The 24,008-nt window shown below is 37.9% G+C and overlaps 2 protein-coding genes across 2 annotated transcripts in view; one reads left to right on the forward strand and one right to left on the reverse strand.

Moving 5' to 3' along the window:
• Positions 1 to 9,164: 9,164 nt before the first annotated feature.
• Positions 9,165 to 11,496, reverse strand: LOC140942494 (uncharacterized). The gene is made up of 3 exons (XM_073391441.1): positions 11,434 to 11,496; positions 10,340 to 10,418; positions 9,165 to 9,637 (listed from the first exon to the last, which is right to left on the reverse strand). The coding sequence occupies exons 1-3, from the start codon at positions 11,494 to 11,496 to the stop codon at positions 9,165 to 9,167; spliced, it is 615 nt and encodes a 204-aa protein (XP_073247542.1).
• A 10,577-nt stretch (positions 11,497 to 22,073) lies between these two features.
• Positions 22,074 to 24,008, forward strand: part of LOC140944265 (serine/threonine-protein kinase mTOR-like) — a 50,047-nt gene continuing 48,112 nt past the window's right edge. The window contains exons 1-2 of the mRNA XM_073393399.1: positions 22,074 to 22,371; positions 23,395 to 23,627. Of these exons, the coding sequence (XP_073249500.1) occupies positions 22,164 to 22,371; positions 23,395 to 23,627 (441 nt within the window). The 5' untranslated portion in view covers positions 22,074 to 22,163. The remainder of the gene's footprint in view (positions 22,372 to 23,394; positions 23,628 to 24,008) is intronic.

A 24,008-nucleotide genomic window follows, 5' to 3' on the forward strand; every position in this document is an offset into this window, starting at 1 on the left:
AGTTTGAAGGCCTCGGCGGCACACCTCCACCCTAACGGCGCTTGAGGGCCCCCCGCGCTTTGTTAATCAAGGGAAGGCGCAAAATAGATTAATTATACGTTGGAAAACTAGAAATTTTGCTGTGAATTCTTGTTTGAAAATATAGCGCAGCAGACAATGCACTGACGACGCAAAAAAAACAAAAAAAACAAAAAAACAAAAACTCGTCCATAGATAGATCACAGGAAGTTCCTATCGCAACAATGGGCCACTATTCAATATTGAATGAATTTTTAAAGAATTCAAATTGATTTTCGCCAATGAAGAGCAATAATTACCTCATTCTAATTAGGAAACTTATCTGAAGAGATAATGTTTTTCTTAGACTTAATTAAAAATATATGTAGACTTAATTGAAATGAGGTCGATCCTGAGCAATTTTATGCTGATGTGATGGAGGACGCATCTGAGATGTACACTGCATGTAATTATAGCTTAAATTGTTAAAAATAATATATTAAATTAGTAATAAATCAAAATAGTGTTACTTTGAATTTTCGAAGAAGCAAGAATACATAAGGCATGCCTAGGCCTCTTCCAGAGCAGTTTCACGTAAAACAGGGATCTCAGGCAAATAATATATGTTGCCTCTGTATTTCTGACAAGCATAGCAATGTGGAGTTGATGAAACTTTGCCCAACTCAGTTCTTGCAATGACGACCCAATTTCCTCTAACCGAAAAAATTTCAGGTGTAATCTTACATTATCTTTAAATGACCCATACACTCTTTTTTCAGTACCAGTCCTCCTAACTAGCTACATGTCGAATTGAGCAAGAAGATAATAACTTACCAACTTCACCTTGAAGACATTTCTCGGTTAGGAACCAGACTAGGGTAACTGCTACAAATTGTACTCTTAAACTTAAATGAACTCGTCGAGACGGCAAACGGAAAGAAATCCTCATATTTCCCTCTAGAAAAAAAAAATTAAGCGAGAGACGAAACACCCACTTACCAAAACTGAATTTAACTAAACGAAAAACAGATTGAAACTATTTTTTAACATTGGGTAACAGACACATGATCAATTATTAATTGAACCCCTTGGTTTTCGTTGTATACATAGCAGATTTCACTGCTGTGAGACTCGCTTTTATAGATTAACTGAAAACAATGCAGTTGTTATCAAGCTTTCCTTGTACGTGATATGAATTTGTTGCGTTGTTGGCCTAGACTGTCTTAATTGTTGTGATGTTCTGTATACAGTCGGTTAAAGGCTTCCCTAGAGGAAAGCAAGTTCTTAATTGTAATCCCAGTGTATTTTAAAATATCCTGGTGTCAGACTCCTGCCTGTGTTCAGGTTACAAAGTTTGTGAATTTTCTGGATACTTTTTTGTTACTATGGCTACTCTTATTACCCTCAAACTGCGGAAGAAAAATATTTTATTTACCAATGCGATCACTTCTTTAATTTGGGTTTTCTTAAAATTTTTGGTACAAAGGACCGAAACATTGTTACCTCTTTTTCGTCTTCGGACGGAATTTTTTTACGTGTACTCCGGTTTTCCCCTCTCCTCAAAAAAACAACAATCTACATTTCAGTTCGGTTTGTCTCATCCTTACATAGGGCCAAGGTCTAGGACCCTACCTAAGCGGCACAAACCTGTCCCAAATTTATGGGGAGCACTTCCTCCCCCACGGGATCCAGAATGTGGTAGACGAAGAGCCACTTCGTGGATAGACTGTGACCCTAAACTCAAATTAATAAACATATTGATTAATTAATTAACTTGTTTATTTATTTACTCATTTATGTATTTAATCTATCTACCGGTCAAAACAGAGTCCGGAGAAATGAGGCGAAATGACTGAGTAAGCATTTAATGCCCAAGAGTTAGTGAGACCGTGAAAGAGTACAGTGTCAGAATCTTACAATCAAGGGATTTAATTCTCTCCTTTTTAACGCGAAAATTAAATGAAATTCTCTTTAAGCTGGCCGGTGTACCAGTTAAGACGGGTAATTTAACCTGAGCATTAATTGGCAAGTATATAGATAAAAAAATGTGTTTGAAGTAAATAAGGACTTAATTGCATGAAGAAGGAAAGAAAATCTATCATGAAACACTTGTGCTGTCAACCGACTAGCAAAATGGTAGTTTATAACTATACCCCATTTAGTTTTCTAATCCGTGAAACATTCATTTTGTTGGTTAATTTTTTTTGTTTATTGACTCACTCTCAAATGAACAAGCTTACTTATTACTTTTACAAATGAATAATAACGCTTACTGGAGTGATTAGTCACAAAAACTGTACTTAATTGTAAGTCGTTAACTGAAGGACCGTCTGTACGCCTCCAATGTTTTTGTGTAATATATTAAAAACGAGTTCTTGTCAATTATACAGTTTTATAATACTGCAATTTATTTCAAAAAGTTTATACAATTTACATGGAAAGTTAAAAATCAGTTACCTAAAATGGTTGGATTTAAAGCCTCGCTTACACCTTTCATTTCTTAACTTAACTGCAAATTATAGTAACCAGTATACCATCATAATGAGAAATGATGCTGTTTAGGCAGTGACCCATGAGGCGACTAGCGATCGAAAAACATGAAAATGTAAATCATGCTCTGATGAAAATTTCCATGGCACTGAGGTTTCTATCACAACTAAATTAGTTAATAGAGAGATTTAGAGTCGCGTTTACGGCAAACGGCAAATGTTAGTTTGTGCCACGTGACCAAATATTCCCCTTTTCTTGTCGTTTACTGTCATTATGACCACACGAAAATCGGTAGATTCACGCCAGTCCTATCCATAAAAATTGTTTTTCAAGAGCTGTTTTTACCTGCTCGTTTCCTATTTTGAAAATTTCTTAACTTGAATCTGGCGTTTGCCGTTTGCCGTAAACGTAAGTTTAACTGGCTCTCTTATCCCAGCCTGTAGATTAGTTCATTTATTCTGTAGATTAGTTCATTCTTTCTACCTCGACTTTTCATTCGCCATTTGCACATCTTTCTTATTTGCCTCCAAAATTTTTTTCATAAGCTTTGTCTTAAGTTTCTCTTGAGGCGACTGTTATACCCTGGAGAAATTAAAGACAAAGGTTATGCCAAATTTTGGGTTACAAAAAGGGTGTATTTTGGGAGAGGTATAGTGTAAATGGCGAATCACCGAATGACCTTGTTAAACATACCATCCATATATATCAGCGCATGTCATTCCCATGTTATTATTGCCTTCGCAATCAGTCAAATCTTCCCCGTACCAAATTTGAAACTTTTGGCCAACTGAAACGGACAGTGGATGTAAAAGGCGATTGAAAATCAACTCTGGAGAGTCAACATCAGTTCCCTCCAGCTGATACGCGTAATACTTGTAACCACACCCTGCGTTACTTCTTAAGTAATTAGCAATCAACAGGGTAGATCTGTTGGGATACGTTATAACAGTCAACAACTGATTTTTGCCGAAAAGAGGATGGGTGCAACCCCAGTTGTTGAGTTTATAACGAGGATCACATGTCACAGAACCATTCCGATGGACGAGTTTGAATGTATAAATGAGGCCGCTTTCTCTAATACTGAAAGCTCCGAAACTGTCATCGTCAACTCCAAAGCAAACTGGGTCTTCACTGATCTTTTTCCAGTTCTCTAAAATTGAATCAGATATATTCAGTTAGGTAATTCACCATTTTCTTACATTGCCCCTAATACACCTTGTTTACCCTCCAAAATGTTTGTATAAACATTGCAATGGAGTCGAATAGAGGTAAGCAAGTTTTAAACTTGGAAATAGTTGGAATGAATATGAAAACAATGATTTCCTTCGGCTTTCCTTTAGATCATGAAGAATTATACAGGCATTCTTCTAAAAATTACGTTACCTACGCATCGATATCTTTTATTGGTAAAGCCTGTTTGACATCTATAGCCTGGAGGGCATGGCCTGCTCGAGCAATAATTCTGTTGAAAAAGAATAATAATAATATAAATAATAATAATAATAATAATAATAATAATAATAATAATAATAATAATATCATAAATAATAATGATAATAATAATAATAACAATGATAATAATTGAAGTTCTTGAAAACGCATTCTACATATAAATGTCTCGATGCTTTTCACAACTGAAAGAACGAGCAGTCTCACGAAACAGGTACGTTTTCAAAGCCGTTTTGAAACTATCAGCAGAGTTACTTTGTCTAATGGCAAGCGGTAGCTGATTCCATAACTTCGGATCAATTACCGCGAAAGATCTTTAATCTCCGTAAGTAACTGTAGTAGTCTTGGGGATAGCTAGGAGGTTGGAATCACTAGAACGAATTCGAAAAGAACGACAGGGAGTGTAATGACGTAACAGTTCATTGAAAGACCATTAATTAAGAGATTTGTTCGTAATCAACTGTAACTGGAAGCCAGTGCAACTTTTTTAAAACAGGAGTAATGTGATCAGTCTTCTTCATGCACACAGTTAATCTTGCCGCGGTATTCTGCAATCTCTGAAGTTTCTCAATTTCACGAGAGGGAATTTCTTAGAGCAAACTGTAAATATTTAGTTAAGAAGTCAGTGACTTACCACTTGGTGCTTTTATGTCCCATCAACATTATTCGAAATGAAAAAAGTAAATGGCTAAGTTGACAGGTAAGATGAATGATCAAATACAGCCCGCAACAGTAACAATGATTACAAGCATATCTCAGCTGAGGCAAACGTGGCTTCATTATTTCATGGAGTGGCTTAATCCATTCAAACCAGGCTCTTTTTTCTTCCTGTGACCAGGGAAGGCCTCGGAGACCCTTATCTATAACTTCCAAACCACTTACACAGAATAATGTACTTTTCATTTCCAGCATCTAGGCGTAACTTGATTGACACAAATGACGTACTTTGACGTCATTTTGTTGAATCTATTGGCAGAATCTGACTTCCCCTAAAAGAAGCCACAAGCCAAAAATATTTACAGTGCGACTACTCAAATCGGGGTACTTGAAAGAAGACTGTATCATCACAACGTTTTACGAAATTAAAAGATTCTCACGCTTTTTTGCCAAGCAGGGCTTTTTCCTGAGAGGGCATGTAAGTTAAAAAATGGCCGTCTTATTAATTGCTGGTTTGCACGTGACGTCACGGCGGCAAAAGTGGTGGTGTGTTAGGGTTCAGAAAAAAGCATTTCTCTCTCTGGGAACTTAACCCAATTTTCATGTAAATTCTTCAAGAAAAAATTCTATTGTATTGACCACCAACACACCACCAATATGGCCGCCTTGTCACTTGATTGCAAGCCAAGAATGTAAAAGTATAAAAAATATAAAAAATATTTAAAAAATATTTAAAAAAATAAAAAAATATTACTCCAAACAAAGTCACCATGTCTAAAACGGATGCCAAGAGGTAGCCCCTGCCTTTAATTCTTTAGTAAACTTCTTTGAATCCCTATTCGTTAATTTAGAAACTAGCGTAAACTGGGTCGATTTAAAATTCGTGAAGACTTCTGAGGTTGGACTAGGGAAAAAGAAAAAAAATGGTCAATAGCTGACCAGCGCGTTATGAACAATTGGTTTACGCTTTTCGGCTCCACTTCCCTTATCGTTTGTAAAGTGGCAAATGGGGAGGCGGATATTTCTTGTATGCATGCGGAACAGGAGCCCTCGTGGCAGAACTATTACTTACCAAGACAGATTTATAAATGAACTTCGATCGTTTCCTAAGACCTTCAGGATGCAGATTATCATCTGAACTGCTCAGTTCACATAAATGCTTCCCTTCATTCTTTGGTCCAAGGTTAACTGACATACAATCGTCATCGTCGAAACAATTGGCTTCGCAAACTGTTCCTGAATCTACCAATAAACGCCTAATGACATGACCTGCCAGGGTACGTCCAGGAGTTGGCGGTCGGAACTGCATCACGCGACAATTATCCACGGATATTTTTCCTTCTACTATTGCAAAAAATTAAATCAATGGGTAAATTGTTACTTGCTTTCATTTTCGTTTTAGTTTGTATGCATGATGCAAATAAAGCAAGAACATTGTACCGTACTGACATGGTAAAAACCTAGGTATGGAAGGGGGAGTTCCGCTGTCAGTCCGACCGCAGTGGGGGTATTGTATTCAAGGGTATTGTCAAGGGAATTGTAGTAATTAAATTTCGCAACACGAAAAATAGTATAGGCTCAATTCATTTCTCTAGGAAGCTTAACTACAGCAAAACCCTTTGTTCCCCTTAGGCTCTTCTTTCAATGATACAATATGTATCATAAACCATCTTTAAATATCACAGTTTCCCAAAATGTAAAGTGCAACTAGTAGTTTTTATCAGATAATATTGGAAAAAGTGTATTATTTTTTTTTTACCGATAAATCAAGAATTTACCCTCACTAATTTCCTATGCAGAATAAAGTCCGGGTGCTATTTTCTGGGTTCTGTCGAAACAAACAGCACATATTTTGATGAAGCAATTCCATGTTTGGAGGTGATGCCTTCCGTTTCATCAATTCTCATTTCTCATTTTTCAAACTGCCTTTATTTTAACGTTGTGCAGGCATAATTTCACCTCTAATATCATCTGCTCAAGTTTACACTCCGAAACCTGTGACTGCGGGGCTATAGCGTTTTCTTATCACAAAGCCATTATCTGTAAATCAAACAGTTATCTCGTATTAGTTCTTTTCATTTCGTTTCATCCTTGGCTAAATATTGAGGCCTAGAAATAAAGTATTTATTCTCGTGGTGGTTTCCTTGGTACGTAAAATTATTTATATCCACCCGCGGGCTTGACAATTTTTCTTCGCTACGCTCCAACGAAACCGCTGCATACTGACTAAAATAACTGATGATAACATACCGACTGAGGCAAGCCATGGTTGGTTAAAAATCAAGACCAGAAATGCTGCAAAAAAGGGTAACATCAGGTAACCTCGTTGAGACTCCCAACCAAGCTGAGCTCGAGAAATCGGCATGCTACTCTTTGCGAAAACTGCAAGGAATTGAAGAACTCCTAGCGCCCAAAATTAAAGTGAAGTTAACTGCAAAAAGAATTTTTAAATAAGTGGAAGTAGATAACTAGATAGCATGATTAATTATTAAATATAAAAACAGAAAGGTATTAAAACTTTTTTTTATTGTTTTGACATTACGATAAAGGATGTCACCTGGAGACAGTCTTTGTGTACCGTATTTATTCGATTAACCACCCTGGGCGCTTATTAAATTTTTGGACCTTGAGGGTGGGCGCTTATTTGAGATGGGCGCTTATTAAATTTTCACCATTTTCAGTAAGTGTAGTATGTTTATTTTGCAAGAAAACAATAAATGGTAATAACAAAACGTGAGGATGTAATAAAGCAAGGTTTCTGTAAAATACTCTTAAGAAAACTGCGCCTTCGAGAAAGTCTTTTACTAGTAATTATTCAATTTTTTTTTTTAGTAAGAGGGGGAGGGGGAGAGGGTGGGGTGGGCGCTTATTCGAGGCTGGGCACTTATCAACTTTTTCTGTCTTTAGGGTGGGCGCTTATTCGAGGAGGGCGCTAATTCGAGGCTAGGCTCTTATTCGAATAAACACGGTATCCTTTTTTTGCGTAAGCCGGACCCACACAACCGATCGATCTACTTTTTGATAACCTGCTTTTATTTGTGCAAGGCCAATTTAACCTTAATCGTAAATAACAGTAGGGGGCACCGAATCTTATTGTACTTAAAAAAAAAATTGTAACCGTCTGTCACTATTGATTAATCAGTGAGTTGACGCAACAGGACGGCGGAAAGAAGAGGGCGGCAAAACGCTCCTGTGTGACAAACGTGACTGCGCTATTACTTGCGAATCGTGTTGTAATCTTCACTTAACATTAATGTTTTCTGGTCTTTACGAAAAGACCCGTTTAAAGGCAAAATCACCCCGTTTATTAATTAACCACGACGCAAGTCTGCCATCTTTTAAATTGAATTTCTTCAAAACTAGCAGGAGCTAAAACTAATAAACCCTTTTCAAATTAGTGACGTCACTGTGGCTATAATGAAACAGTGGCCATGTTGGTGTACGAAAATTAACCTACAGGGAGTGAATTGTATTCGCATGGTCCTTATGTGACTGAAATTTCTTTTGCTCCAAGAAATTTGCATAGCTACTGACCACATGAGAGCAAACGATCATAACCAAAATTCAGGACTGGTTTACGCAAATTCGAGTAGCTTCCTCGCTATAAGCGAATCGAAAAGGTACGGTGAATCTACAATATTGTAGGCTCAATCTTGAAATACTTTCTTCTTGTCTGCACCTGTCTGCAATTGACTACATCTCTAATTGCCTCTCACTACATCTTCTTAAACCTAAGCCTTGGCGACCTAAGTTAAATTAATAGCTTCATTAAAAAGGCGATAATATGAAACTCCTTTAAAAACCGGTGACTGAACACTTTCTCATCCGCAGATGCCTCTTTTAGTCGTAGGGAGGCTGGGGAGAGGAAGAAAGGAAAGCGTGAGGGGGACGACGGGAGGGGGAAAGAGAAGAAGAGATGCAGGCACCTACCTATCCTCTCTTCCCATCGTCCCCCGCGAGCTTACTTTTTTTTTTATTTAGTTGCTATGTTTTTAAACTAGGAATTATTTTGAATGAATAATAAAGCAATTATTAATTAATGAATGGGGCTGGGTATCTTATGAAGAATTATGGGGATCGAGGAGGGTGTTATCCTTCGAGGCCTTAGACCGAGACGGATAACACCCTCCGAGATCTCCATAATTGTTCATATGATACGAAAGCCGAATTCAATAACTGTGTTTTCACAACCAAAAACAACTCAACCTCGTCCCAAAGTCTTCTTGGTTTAAGGTGCATTAACCTGCAAGAAGGTTGCACTTTTGACGTCAGCGGTTGATCAATCACAAAATTCTTTCAAATTTGGTCATCTATAGCTGGTCATGGTGAATTATACTTGTGCTTTGAGCCATCATGATCAGGGGAAATATTTTGAATGAATAATAACATGCGACTTAAACATACAAGGAGTGAACATGGACACAAGTTTGTCCACTTTTACCCTGCTCGGTTCAATCGAGCAAATATTCCCTGTACCAATTGCCTATTCGGTATTTCAGTATAAACAAGTGGCAACAAGTAAAATAAGCGCTGAACAGACTTAAGTGCAGTGACATACTAGATAGCATGGTTTAAATATACCAAGCGTAAACATCGACACATGTCTGGCCACTGTTATCAAACTCGGAACAATCGACCAAATCTTCCGCGTACCAAATTTGGAACGTTTGACCAAGTGAGACTTTCAGTGGAGGCAGCAGATGGTTAAACACTAATTCTGGGGAGTTAACATCAGTTCCTTCCAGATGATTCGTGTAATATCTGAAGCCACAATTCCGTGTATTTCTCAAATAGTCAGCCAGCAGAAGGGCAGACCTGTTTGTATACGTCAGAACAGTGGCCAATTGCTTGTCCCCATACACTGCGTGCTTGCAACCCCAATGGGTTGGTTCGGACTCATGCGAGAAGGTACAATTTACAGAACCATTCCTATAGACCAATTTGAATGTGTTGGTGAGGCCGCTTATGTTGATCGTGAATGTTCCGTAAGTGTCACCAGCAGCTCCGAAGCAAACTGGGTCTTCATTGATCTTTTTCCAGTTTTCTGAAAACGATAAACATGAATCTGCTAGCAATTGAATTTTATACAATTAAAGGTGATGTTACACTGGACGATTTGCAACGACGGTTTTTAGCGCAACACAGCGTTGCAATGCTGGAACAATATTGTAACCATTCGAAACAATGTCGCAACAGTGTTGAAACGCTGTGTTGCGCTAAAAATGGTCGTTGCGAATCGTCCCGTGTAACATCCCTTAAGATACGATGCAATTGGATGCAACAACACTGGCCACCCAAAGAAACGGAAAACATGTTAACCCTTGTAAGGGAATTCGGATTCCGGAATGTCGGAAAAGGTTTTGATTGTGGAATCCGGAATCCCGGGAAATTTGTGCTTGTGGGATCTAGAATACTAATCTTTGAATTCCGGAATACAACTCAAGGAATCCGGGATCCGACTAACGATTGGAATCCGGAATCCAGGTTCCACTGACCAATACTGGAATTGCCGTACCCGGAAACTGGAATCGACAGCGTGGAATCCATGAGTGTATTAGACCTTACATGGGGCGAAGTGTACATAAAATCCCGTGATTTGTGACGTCACATTTGAGCCTGTCAAATTGGTGACCAGTGGAACAGGTGTGCTAAAGACATTTATACTTTCACGTTTTCTCAAAAAATCTCATTTTGTTCAAAACGCAATTTTTTTTAGAATAGGTTCTTGCAGCTATATAAATCATACCTTTACATCGGTATCTTTTATCAGTAAATCCTGTTTGACATCTGTACCCTGAGGGACATGGGCTGCTTGAGCAATAATTCTGTTAAAGAAAACAAATCGAATTAAAAGGCTTTTTTGTATCATATACTTGTGATTTTCATGAGGAGGAGAAATGATCATCTCCACGCGTAAGGCAGCCTGCAAACCCAGACTTATTACAGCTCGTCGCTTCTCTGTTCACTTTACCTGTCATTCAATATCTCCTTCATTTAAAGGACGATTTTCACCATCTTCAGAGCAAATATGTCTCAAAGATAAACGAAAAACCACAAAATAGTCAAAATAAAAACAAATGGTAATAATAAAACAAACACAAAGACGTCCGAAGTTTAAATGATACACAAACAGATTCTCACGTATCCAACACTAATTGTACTGTAACATGCATGTTTGCAGTTACAATAACTTATCCACACAGACTTATAGATGAATCCCTGTTTGTGCTTAAGATCTTTAGGATGTATATTGTGATCTGAACTACTCCGTTCACAAATGTGCCTCCCTTGTTGTTGTGGTCCCAGTGCCGTAGCCAGACCAAACGGCCAACCGAGGCAGGCGGGAGTTGCTAGGGGGGTTCGGGGGCATGCCCCCCTCCCCCGAGAAATCTTGAACTTTAGTCTCTCGGAAATGCGATTTGCAGCGTTTTCTGGGCCTTTCGGTAACTTTTTTTCGAGTTAATTTAAGTGGAATTTAAAAAGCAATAATCAGAAACAAGCTACATAATCTGGGTGACCGTTAACCTCGCCAATGGTTTTGATCAGTATTTGTTCAAAAAAAATTTGGGTTAACGTACGTAGCCCCTTGAGATCGATGATATGGTAATTTTTTCATAGTATATTGACTGAATTGCTGAATTCTTTGTAATATCATGATGCGTTAAAAATATCCGATGATCGCTTATGTAAAATAAAAATGATCGGCGAAATTCGTCAAAATTTTACCGAGGCGAGTGCCTCGGTTGGCCTCATACTAGCTACGGCGCTGGGTCCCAAGTTGACTGATATGCAGTCATCGTCATCAAAACAGCAGGCTTCGCATGCTGTTCCTGATTGTACCGATAATGTCCTAATCACATGACCAACAAATCTGCGTTGTAATGTTGGAGGCTGGAAGTGCATTATTCGACAATCGTCCAAGGATGTTTTTCCTTCTGTTCCAGGACAGTGTCAGTAAATATTGTTAGTGAATGATTCACTAATAAGGTCACGTACAGCTAATAAGGTCACCTACAGCTAAAAAACTGGAAAGAGTCTTTCGTTATCTTTTTAAAAAATTTTATTGTATTTTTTTTATTATAGAAACGATATCTCTGAAAGAAGAAGAAGAAAAATCTTAAGAAACAACAAAAGGAGTTTAAAAAGTATGCACCAGCGTCTGCGTGTAGGTTTATTTTGCGGGCGAGGTGCCACACGTGTCGAAAAGTATGGCATTAGGTGATTTATTTACTCAATTTGTCGAGAAGTTGAGCATCCCCTTTCGGCAGCCTCTGGTCTATAAAGGAACTAGATTATCCCTTTAAAGCATTATTTGCAGGTGCAATTACGGCACTGGATACGAATTTTGTTGTGCACATGTATGCTGAATGAGAACGGAACACTATAAATTTCTTCGCCTGCGTTTGTCTCAAGGTTAACATAGGGAAAATGTTGAAGAGCAAAAATGAATCAACGTACCAGCCAAACTCTGAAATCTTTCATTTGAACACCAAACCAGAAGTGCTCCAATAAAACGATGAAATAACATCCGTTGGTCTATACGACGACCCATTTTTTCTTAACTGTCTGTTAACATGTGTTAAGAGAAGGCGACAGGATTTTTAACCAAGAGAAGGAGGAGCCAGTAGACAAATCGATGTTTAGTAAGTCTGACAGTACAAATTATTTTCTAGTTAGAAGACCCATGATAAATTATTAAAACCTAAAATAAAAATCATATTTTTGGCTATTTCATTATTGCAAAATAAAATGCCCTATGGAATCAAAAGCTGGATTTGTTTTTATGGGATGCCGTTAATTATGGAACCCACCTGGCTTCTTTGGTATTGTTGATAATTCTGCTCTCGACGGACCGAACGAAAACAGTATATAAGCTGGCATACGTTCACTGCTTTCTACTTATTTCTTGATTCAATATCAATTGTTAACGCATCTCATCAGATGTTGTTTAGTACTTCCAAAACCAAAAACTGACCACCTGAAGCGTAGCTTTAGTTACAGTGGTGTTCTTCTTTTGGAGAAGTTTTCATAGATGAATTTCAAATCAGTACTTTCAAACGGCAGCAAAGTTGACATACTTCCAGTTGTAGAGTTTTAGTTATTTTTCATGTTAGAGTGGTATTTTTGACTGTATATTATTTCAAAATATATTATTCTTTCATGTACTCGTTTTTGTGAAATATAATTTTTAGTTTTGTTTGTTTGTTATGCCAACGAAGTCATGTCAAGTCATTAGCCAGTTTTTATCATTCTATAAATCACAAAAGATATTTACAAAAGTAAAAAGAAGGTTAATATATACAATAGTGTTTAAAAAAAATAATTGGATGAATACATAAAGTAAAAAGTAAAATAAATAAATAAAAAATGATAATAATAATAATAATAATAATAATAATAATAATAATAATAATAATAACAACAAATTATTGGGGCGCGGGGCAACAGCGCTTAACGCCCGCGAACCGTACCGGGGAAAGAACATACATAAGTAACTATCAGCAATAAAAACTTAATGATCTGACCCCTGACCCTAGCACAGCTTTTCTATTTTTTTTTCTGTACTAAGTATCTTCCCTGCTCAGCACTGTTTGCAGGCTACAAAACAACCAAATACATCAATCTACTAAAACTCTGGTGTTATACCTCTTCTCTCTTAGCTTAGCTTACCTCTAAGAAGAAGGCTTTGGCATTTATGCCTCTTTGCGAATTCATTCTAGATATTTCTATTTCGGTGGCAAATAAATTCCTTTATTCACCTCCTTTTTTTCCCTCTGTTTTAATAATTTCCTCGCTCCTTTTTAAATTTATATGTGAAGATCACCTGACCATCATTTTATTTCTGTGTGCGCGGTTTATTCTCGTGAATCATCGGATCAACGAAGTATTAGACCCTTGTTAGAAGCTGTTAACTGTTTTCTTTATTAGATTTTGCTCAAGTCCAAGTTCAAGTTCATTTATTCACACTTATTCAATTGCAATACAACAACAATAAGAAAAAAAAGAAGTAAAAACAGAGCTAACTATACATTGAATTAAACATAACAAAGTAAAAAAGTGTATAGCAGCCAAAGGAGCCAAGCTTTCGAGTTTGGTACTACCACAGAGCGGTTAATATACAAGTGGCTGAAGGTTATACACTACTTGTAAAAAACGGTTTAACTCTCCACGCGTTTAACTCTCCACCCGCCATCTTGGTCGCATGTGTCTCTTTCCTCCGCAGAGTCCTCTTTGTGTCGTAGGGAGGCTGGGGAGATACATCTAAAAAACATCTCAGTTCTCCACTTTGATTTACCTTTTGAAAGGGTCGCACGAAAAGGGACATCAGGCCTGTTTCAAACGTCGTGCTACTGCCGTGCTATGCTGGCTCGACTGAAGTTCGACTGCAGCACGATATATACTACACGACTCGGTTTCAGACGCCGAATTTAATTCAGTCGAATAGAACGGCTGTTGCCGAAAACAAAACACAAAAATAAAGAAACGGTTAAGCAACTTTTAAGTGTATCTAATGTATTTATAACTTATGAATTGAGTTCGGCACGGCGGTAGCTAGCACAACGTTTGAAACCAAGTCAAGCTGCTGTCGTGTAGCACGGTAAGGATTGCCGTGCTACACGGCAGTAGCACGACTTGGTTTCAAACGTCGCGCTACTGCCGTGCTAAAGTCGAATTTAATTCGATCAATTGATCGAGTTCGGCACGGCAGTACACACGTTTGAAACGGGCCTCAGCCATTTTGTAAACTTCTATGTCAATGCACCCTTGTTCCCGTCTTCCTCGGAAATCTGGCGCCATCTTGAATGCATTATATGGCAGAGGCTCCCGCCTTTTCCCTCTTCCCATCGTCCCCCGCACGCTTACTATTTTTCCATTATAACTATTTTTATTGAGATACCCAGCGGGAGCCTCTGCGGAAGGAGAGAGAACTTTGCCATTTTCCAGTTCTGTGTATGTATTTATGACGCACTATAAACCAGGCACAAAAAGGGAAGAATGGGTACAAGCTTTGAGCGCAGTGATTTCTGGGGTCGTTTGAGTGAGCAAGTATTAGTTATGATCGGTCGATGGTATTCACAGCTAACCATTAACCATTAAAAGAAACGCTTGTCCACCCAAGCGATCCCAGAAATGGTTCTACCGAAAACCTCACAGTTTCTGGAGGGTTTTGACTAGAATGGATACCTTTAAATCAGGTTGGACACCTTATGTTTATTACACAACGCTATACTCTATTCCACGCTATACTTTATATTTTAAGCGAATTTATTGGGCAGGAGAACTTTTAGAAAAGTAGGGAAATCAGAGTAGGAGACTCTTGTGTAAGGAAAAGAATTCAATACAGGGTTTAGCACCGAAGTACAGTGATTAGGGTTTTTTTTTAATCAATGATGTAATGATCAATGCCATGCAAAGTACTAATTAAAATTAACCGGTGTCGGCAGTTAGCCCTGGATGATGTGGATACGAATGTGGATTATACATCAAATGACGCGGGTTCAAATCCTACATACTACCAACTGTTTTCTTTCTTTTCTTATTTACTACTTAAAGTTATAAGACTCCTATCATGTATTTTGAGTGAAGATGACAATCTGACTTTGGGGTATCCATTCTAGTCACAACCGTGTTGATGGAGTGGTAAATTGGACAGGTATATGTTGTTTGCACTTACATCTTGAAATATAATTGCCTATTCATTTTTACATGCACTGGTTCAATAAACAAGCGGCAATAAGTAAATAAGCACTTGAATAGGCTTTTATACAATCCATAGCATTATTTAAGCTGTATACCAGGCGTAAACATCGACACATGTCTGGCCACTGTTATCAAGCTCGAAACAATCGACCAAATCTTCTGCGTACCAAATTTGAAACTTTTGACCGAGCGAAACGTTTAATGGGGGCAAAAGTTGGTTAAACACTAATTCAGGAGAGTTAACATCAGTTCCCTCTAGACTATACATGTAATATCTTTCGCCACATCTCAATGTTTCTCTCGAATAATCGGCCAGCAAAAGGGCAGACTTGTTTGTATACGTTATAACAGTGGCCAATTGCTTATCCCCAAACACTGGGTGCTTGCAACCCCAATGGGTTGGTTCGATGATCGAGAATCCACAAGTGACAGAACCGTTCCTATAAACCAGTTTGAATGTATTGACGAGTCCGCTTTTGTTGATCGTGAATGTTGCATGAGTGTCGCCAGCAGCTCCAAAGCAAACTGGGTCTTCGTTGATCTTTTTCCAGTTTTCTGAAAGTGATGAACATCAATCCGTTATAAATTGAATGTAATCTTAATCCAAAATAGCTGTAATGTCCAAATTTCTAACTTAACTTGTGGTTGCTTGACCCTCGGACGCATAGGAAGGGGGAGAGAGGGGTGGATGCTAACCCCCTCCCCCCACACTTTGAGATTTTTCTGAGTTTTTCCTAGAGGATCAAACATCAGCAGCTGATTTTTTCAGTAGGTGTTCTCTTAACCCTGGCGTGCATTCTAAAACAAGTTTAAAGATAATTTTGCGTTATTTACATGTCAAGCACAAAAAATTACCAATTATCTCCGCTTTTACTTGATTTCTTTTTTTGGTAAAATCCAAGATGGCGGCCAAGATGGCGACCATATTTGGTGACGTCACAGGTCTCCAGCAGTGCCACCACCCATAAAATATTCCATATCTTGTCGAGAAGATCAAAGGCTTTCCATTGAAGGTAAAATTTTTTTGTAATACTGCAACATGTGAAAGACTTAAGGGAAGGGTTCTATCAACCCGCCACCCCCCCCCCCCCCTCAACCCTTGTACCACGGTGGGGATATTGCTCTGTTTGTTCGTCCCAGGGTTAAGTGGGTGATTCATTTTGATGCTGTTGATTTTTGTGTAAAGAAATCTACCCCAGATGAAATCCTCCGTTGAGTGTCATTGAAATCCTTTATTGGCTGGCTTTTAATTCTTCATTACCGTGAACGGTAAGCAATAATTTGTCAAACCGCTTTTTTAAAAAAATGTTTTACGGTCGTGCTAACTGTAAACGCCTGCCTTTATGCCGCCACGGGCATGAGCTTGAGCAGCGACGTGTTTGAACCGTGGACGTCAACCGAAAGTTGACGTTTTGCACTCTTGAGCCGTGATTCTGAACGATTTTTTGGTAAAGTCGTCTCTATAGAAGTAAAGACACTTAGCAATACAAATTTGGTAGTGTTAAGGTATATTAAAAGAGAAAAAGGCTCACTTCCGGTTAACGTTCGTCGCGCAAAAACGTCACTTCTTTATTTGTCGACAACTCGCATTATCAAAGTACAAAATACCTGTACATCGGTATCTTTTATCAGTAAATCCTGTTTGACATCTGTACCCTGAGGGGCATGGGCTGCTTGAGCAACAATTCTGTTGGAAAAATAAAAATAGCAGGCAATAACACTTTTTATGATACGATGTACGACGTAAGTGTATTTTGAATTTTTTTTTCTGAGGGTTTCGCGAGGCGATCTTCTGTCGGTGCTACTTTCAAAAATATCTAACTTATGATATCAAAAATATTGACGTTTGAAGAGTGTTTTAAGCAACATTAACCCTTTATCGAAAAAATAGAAACCATTATGAACTAATCGCAGATTATAGCCAACTCAGCGCTAAGCGCCTCGTTGGCTACCACCATCTCATATCCAACAAGTGCGAGTGAAATAACTATTTTATTAAAAACGCCCACAAAATATCGAGAATTCTTCCCGACTCTATTTGTAAAAACAACCGATTTTCAGCTTGTTTTTAATTTTGAGCAGACGCCTACAGTTACCATATTTGGAGAGCATTGCATAATGGATACCATGATGGCTAAGCCAATCAAAGCTCTAGGATTGCATTAGCCAATGATTCAGTTTTTAATAAATGCGGATACCGTTACTTACCCACACAGACTTATAGATGAACCCCTGTTGTTGCATGAGATCTTTAGGATGTATATTGTGATCTGAAAGACTCAGTTCACATATGTGCTGCCCCCCTTTTCGCTGTGGTCCGAGGTTGACTGACATGCAGTCATCGTCATCAAAGCAGCAGGCTTCGCATGCTGTTTCTGATTGTACCAATAACGTCTTAGTCACGTGACCAACAAGTCTGCTTTGTAATGTTGGAGGCTGGAATTGCATTATTCTACAATCATCCAATGATGCTTTTGCTTCTATTACATGTTAGAGAGACAAGTAGACTTTATTAATAAATGGTGCATGATAAATGAATTACGTCTGCAGTGAACGATATCGTTGACAGAAGAAGAGAAAGAAGAAGAATGGCAAGAAAAACAACAGCAAACAAGGGCTAGAAGAAGAAGAGCAACAATAATAAGAACGACAACAACAAAAACTAAATTGTAGAAGAAGAAGAAGAAGATGAAAAAGAAGAAGAAGAAGAAGAAGAAGAAGAAGAAGAAGAAGAAGAAGAAGATGAAGAAGAAGAAGAAGAAGAAGAAGAAGAAGGAAAATTTAACAACAACTCCAAAACACAACCACAACTTCAACAACAAGAACTAGAAAAAAAAGAGAAGCAAGAAGAAGAAGACGAAAAAGAAGAATAACAAAAATAACCACAACAACAACAAGAACTAAAACTGTAGAAGAAGAAAGAGAACAAAAACAACAACAGCGAAACCAAAAACAAGAACTAAAAGAAAGAACAACAACAAAAGCATAAACAACAAGAAAAACTGTAGATCAGAGACGAAGAAGAACAACAAGAACAAGAAGAAAAACTAAAACTGTAGAAGACGAAAGAGAAGAAGAAGAACAACAAGAAGAACTAAATAGAAGAAGAAGAAGAAGAAGAAGAAGAAGAAGAAGAAGAAGAAGAAGAAGAAGAAGAAGGAAAATTTAACAACAACTCCAAAACACAACCACAACTTCAACAACAAGAACTAGAAAAAAAAGAGAAGCAAGAAGAAGAAGACGAAAAAGAAGAATAACAAAAATAACCACAACAACAACAAGAACTAAAACTGTAGAAGAAGAAAGAAAACAAAAACAACAAAAGCGAAACCAAAAACAAGAACTAAAAGAAAGAACAACAACAAAAGCATAAACAACAAGAAAAACTGTAGATCAGAGACGAAGAAGAACAACAAGAACAAGAAGAAAAACTAAAACTGTAGAAGACGAAAAAGAAGGAGAAGAACAACAAGAAGAACTAAATAGAAGAAGAAGAAGAAGAAGAAGAAGAAGAAGGACAACAAGAACAACAAGAACAACAAGAACAACAACAAGAACAACAAGAACTAAGACTGTAGAAGGTGAAAGAAGAAACTGTAAAACTGTAGAAGAAAAAAACAACAACAACACAGTGACAGCAAATAACAAGAGCCGAATAAACTCGGCGGCGAGCATGTTAGGTGCCGGTGAGCATTCACGCCCTTCAAAAACGGATTCATATGCTGGACTGATTTATGAACTTGATCAGATTGCCTTTCAAGCCAATCAATTTCAAAGTGCAATTACGGTTCTGGATTTCAACAACATTTTAGTATTTCTTATCTAAGGATGGAAGATTTCTCATGAATCTCGTGCGAGTGTTTTTTTAAAGGAGAACGGGCCACTTATTCCTATACCTGCCTATGTCTTTTATGTTATCACAAAAAAAAATTATTAAAGAATAAAATGTAACAACCTACCAGCCAAACTTTGAAATCTTTCATTTGAGAACCAAACCAGAAATGCTCCAACGCTGAAACGAAGCAATAACATTCTTTGACTTCCTCGAGGATAAATGCTTCAAAGACGTCTCATATTTTCTTAGGTGTCATAAAGAAAAAAAGAGCCTTGGCAAGACTTCAAAAGTAAGAGAACTGAGAGTAAGACTCAGTAGTCATCACATTAATGCATAATGACTTTCTTGGTGAGCTGATGCATTATATATAAGTGAAACCCAAAAAATTGTCCTGTTTGTCATCTCAATATTACATAAAAAGAATGCACATTAGAGCAAACAGCTGGAGACCTTTTCAGGAATGCCGAATATCAAAAGAAACAACAAGCTTCTTTTATGGTTTTGTTGATATTTATTGATCTACCGTGACTTCAACAAAACAACATTCTCCAAGGTAATTGCTTTGTTCGTGTTGTTACTTCCAAACATGTAACTTTTAGTTTTGTTGTTGCGCCATAAATGATTATTTTCAGGATCGTTTATTTCTAAAAATTTTAAGTAACTTAAGAAAATTCTGAGATGTTTAAGAGCGACTATGTTTGTTCGCTTTTTTTTAAAATTTTGAAACCATAGATGAATATAGAAAACATAAAGACGAAAAACAAAATTCAGTATCATCAAAGGGTGATTAATAATTGCCGGCGCTTTCACTCGACTAAACAGGGACTGCCATTGGTTGATTCTTGGTCACATGGCCTTGACTAAAATCAAATGTATCCCGATCGTCGATCGTGATACATTTGTGCCTTTGTACCCTGCTCGGGATACAGTACAGCACGTGATCAAAGCATGGTGGAGGTAAGTGGCGTGAGATGATCGACAGAAGGCGAGAAAAACACTGCCAGTAAAACACTTTCGGGATTCGGGGATGATTAAAGCAAGAGTCTACAACGCAAACATGAACACTTCACTGGTCTAAAAAGCAACAATTTTCAAAGATATCCCTGAAGAGAAACAGCAGCTAGTGGAGGAAAAAGATGCAGATAATATAAGGAAAATTTAATTTGTGTTCTTATAAGAACCGAGAAGATTGTTTTTGATTCGCTCCGGTTATTCTTTTGTTGCTGTTGAAGAGAAAGTCTAGAAATATAACAAAAAACGTAATGTCAGGTCCCTTGGAAACCAGTTAGTTCTGTTTTCCTTCGAGTCCTGATGTTCTAACTGTTTCCCTCGAGATCGGACATTAAGTGTAGACTGCAGACCTTATTTATTGATCATGTATCATCATCATCATCATCGTCATCATCATCATCATCATCTTCTTCTTTTATTTCCTCCTTGTTTGGTACGTGTACGTCAATATGTACTGGCGTGCGTGTCTGAAAAATGTCAAGGATTATTAACAGCAAAAACAACAAGAGCAACAAAGAAAATAAAGGAAAACAGCAAATAATTATTGAGCTGCATAGAAATGAGCAATTTCTGGAAAGAGTGCAGATATCTACACACATGTCCAATACACCCGACCTGAATCAAGTTGTCTTCACCCGCAGGTAGATCGAGTCAGATCGCGACCAGAACCGGAAATGGGCGCAAGGCGCTTGTCAGTAGTACCGGAAGTAGGAGGTTAACAGGAGCGATGGGGGCTGACAATGTTGGCAAACAGACTCGATCGGATCCGATGGAGACAGCTCGTCCTGGCAAGAGTTGCTCGGACTCACCGGAAAGTCACTTCGCAACAGACGTAAAAATGAGAAGAAACAAGCGCGCTACAAGTAATATACGTCGTTCTTAAAGCCTTGACCGAAACCCCCCGGGGGGGGGGGGGCACTTGGGTATTTTTTGGGTGGGTATGTGCCGCCCAGGAATCCAAATTGGCACCCCGTTCTAAAAGAAATTCCCCTAAAATTGATACCCCGTTCTAGAAATGGGCCAATTTTTTATACCCCGTTCTAGAATTCGCCTTAAAACTGATACCCCGTTCTAGAAATGGGCCGTAAGCTAACGATTTTCCTTCTCCTCCCCCGTCCCTCTCTTATGGACTCGTTCCAGACTTCTGCTCGCCTATTTATCCAAGATAGCGGAGACAGCGCTTGCGGCTCGCGCCAAAATACGCCCGCCCTGCACGCTAAAACACAGGGTGCGACAAGAGTACAACAGTTTGCTTGTTAACGATTGAACCGTATTTTTAAAAGCAATCTGTCCTTGAATAATTTCAAATGGCTGCTTGAAACTGGAGCTTTCGTGCGTTCGAAATATTATACCCCGTTCTAGAGAACGCCTCTGAAATAGATACCCCGTTCTGAATCAGGAGCTTCAAAATCACGACCCCGTTGGGCGGCACATACCCGTATAGGTAATGTATGGGTGTACCCCCCCCCCCCCGGGAGCGAAACAAGCGCGCTACCATGTAATATAGGTCGTTCTTAAAGCCATGAGGTGAAACAAGCGCGCTACACATGTAATATCAATAATATAAGTCGTTCTACTCATGTAATACGTCGTTCTTGACGCTAACCAAGCGCGCCACACATGTGATATGGGTCTTATAAACCATGACATGAAGCGCGCTACACATGTAACATGCCAGTGACGCGAAACAAGTATTTTACACCTGTAATAGAGTGAGGCCGAATTTTTAAAGCAAACTTTTATTTTTTTTTTACTTCTGGCTGGAATTCACTACCTAATTAAAACGAAAATTCATCCAGTAGACTCTAATATCTGGTAGAATAAAAGTTCAAAAGACGACACTATCACACTCCCCGGTTTACTATATGACGTAGTACATTCTGCGTACATCTCCTGTCCAACTGCGGGCTCAAACTTTGCTTCCATCATCCAAACCGAAACATGGCGAGACCCAACATGGCGGTGTCTGTGGTCTGATGATCAAACTTTCTTTGATCTTAAGATCAATAACCTCCACAACACAATGCAGCAACGGTTAAACGGCTTGAAAAGCCGTAGCGATGAGTCCAGACTGCAAGCTGCTAAAGATCTGCAGCATTATGTCTCAACTGAGCTCCGGGAAGCTTCAGCCGAACAATACACGAGTTTTATGGACGAATTAAACCATCATATTTTCGAGATGGTTTCGAGTTCGGACGCCAACGAAAAGAAAGGAGGAATTATGGCGATTGGTGAGTATGAAAGAATTAGTGCCAAGTTGTATCATTATTTTTTTTTAATCGGCAAATATGTACGTATTTTGGCCATTTTCGACTCTTCTAGATAATGCGGTGCTGGTTAAGCTCTGTGGTTAAGGTTAACCTTACCAAAACCGATTTCGTGCTTGATCATGATGCACAGTCGATTATCTTCAAACTATGGAATGAATGAATGAATGAATGAGTAAATGAATGAATGAATGAATGAATGAATAAATAAATAAATAAATAAATAAATAAATAAATAAATAAATAAATAAATGAATGAATAAATAAATAAATAAAAGAACAAGTAAACAGGTAAAAAAGAAAATTCACTGGTGTCCTCATTTGCTTCTATAATGGGGTAATTGTCCATTTTTATTGTTTTTAACACTTTTACTTAGTATGGTTATAGGTACATGTACAAGTTTGAATAATATTATTATTAATTTTATGGATCGTGTTGTTTTCCCTTCATCTGGATGTGTTTTGTTTATGCAACTATTATGCTTAACTGAAATGTTGCAGATGATACCAAAACCCTTACATGTAGAATGAAAAGGAAACATTATAAATTGGAGGGTTATTTAACATCTGGAATGATGAAGATAAAAATGGTAAAAACAGAATGCCTAGCCTTGGTCTTTTTGTCAAAAGTAAGCTTTCAGTAAACCTTGATTGAGGTTCAAATATAGAGGATATTACATGGCCACGCGGAGATATGAAATTTATCTTTGAGTGTTGAAAAATATAATACTTTTTTCAACACGAGAGGAGAAATTTCATATCTCCAAGCGACCATGTAATGTTCTATTTATTTTATAAACACCAATGAAATGCCAAACCATTTTACTTCAATAGGTTTTTGGTCTGAAAGGTGCAGTTTATTATGAAGCCATAGCAATGGTGATATTTTCACATATGAAGATATCAAGTTTTCGCACAAAAGCTCACTTGGTATTTCATTGGTGTTTATATAATTAGTTTAAATATTCTTATTTGTCTCTTGTTTAGTTGCCCTTATTGGAATTGATGGTGGAAACACCACCAAAATGAGCAGGTTTGCCAACTATTTGAGGAATTTGCTTCCATCAAATGACCAAGTTGTGATGCAAATGGCTTCTAAAGCAATGGGAAGATTGGCACACACCGGGGGGACATTTACTGCTGATTATGTTGAATTTGAAGTCAAAAGAGCCCTGGAATGGCTGGGTGGTGATCGAAATGAGGGTCGCCGACATGCCGCTGTAAGTAAATTTCATATCTACTGGTACCACACCTGTTTTAGTTGATGAAAATAATTAAATATATACAGTGTACATGCACTTGAACTTATTACATGATTTTTCAATTACTTGTACACTGTATAATTGAAGCTTTGATTTTGTTGCAGGTCAAATTTGATTTCAGGTTAAATTTTTTTTCAAATTTGACTTGTAACATACATAGTTATAGTTCCACATTCTTCCTTTAAGCATCAAAATTCTCTAGACTGGTCTCCATGCATTTTCTTAAGTAACGGTTCAGATAAAAAGGAAAACAACAACGGCTTTGAACAAGTTGGAATGCAAAAAGGTGCTATCTTTACTATTGTCTGTACTATACATGTACTTCTGATTGGCTTAAAT

This window comes from Porites lutea, chromosome 1 (assembly GCF_958299795.1).
Source record: "Porites lutea chromosome 1, jaPorLute2.1, whole genome shotgun sequence".
In the NCBI taxonomy this organism is placed as follows: Eukaryota; Metazoa; Cnidaria; class Anthozoa; order Scleractinia; family Poritidae; genus Porites; species Porites lutea.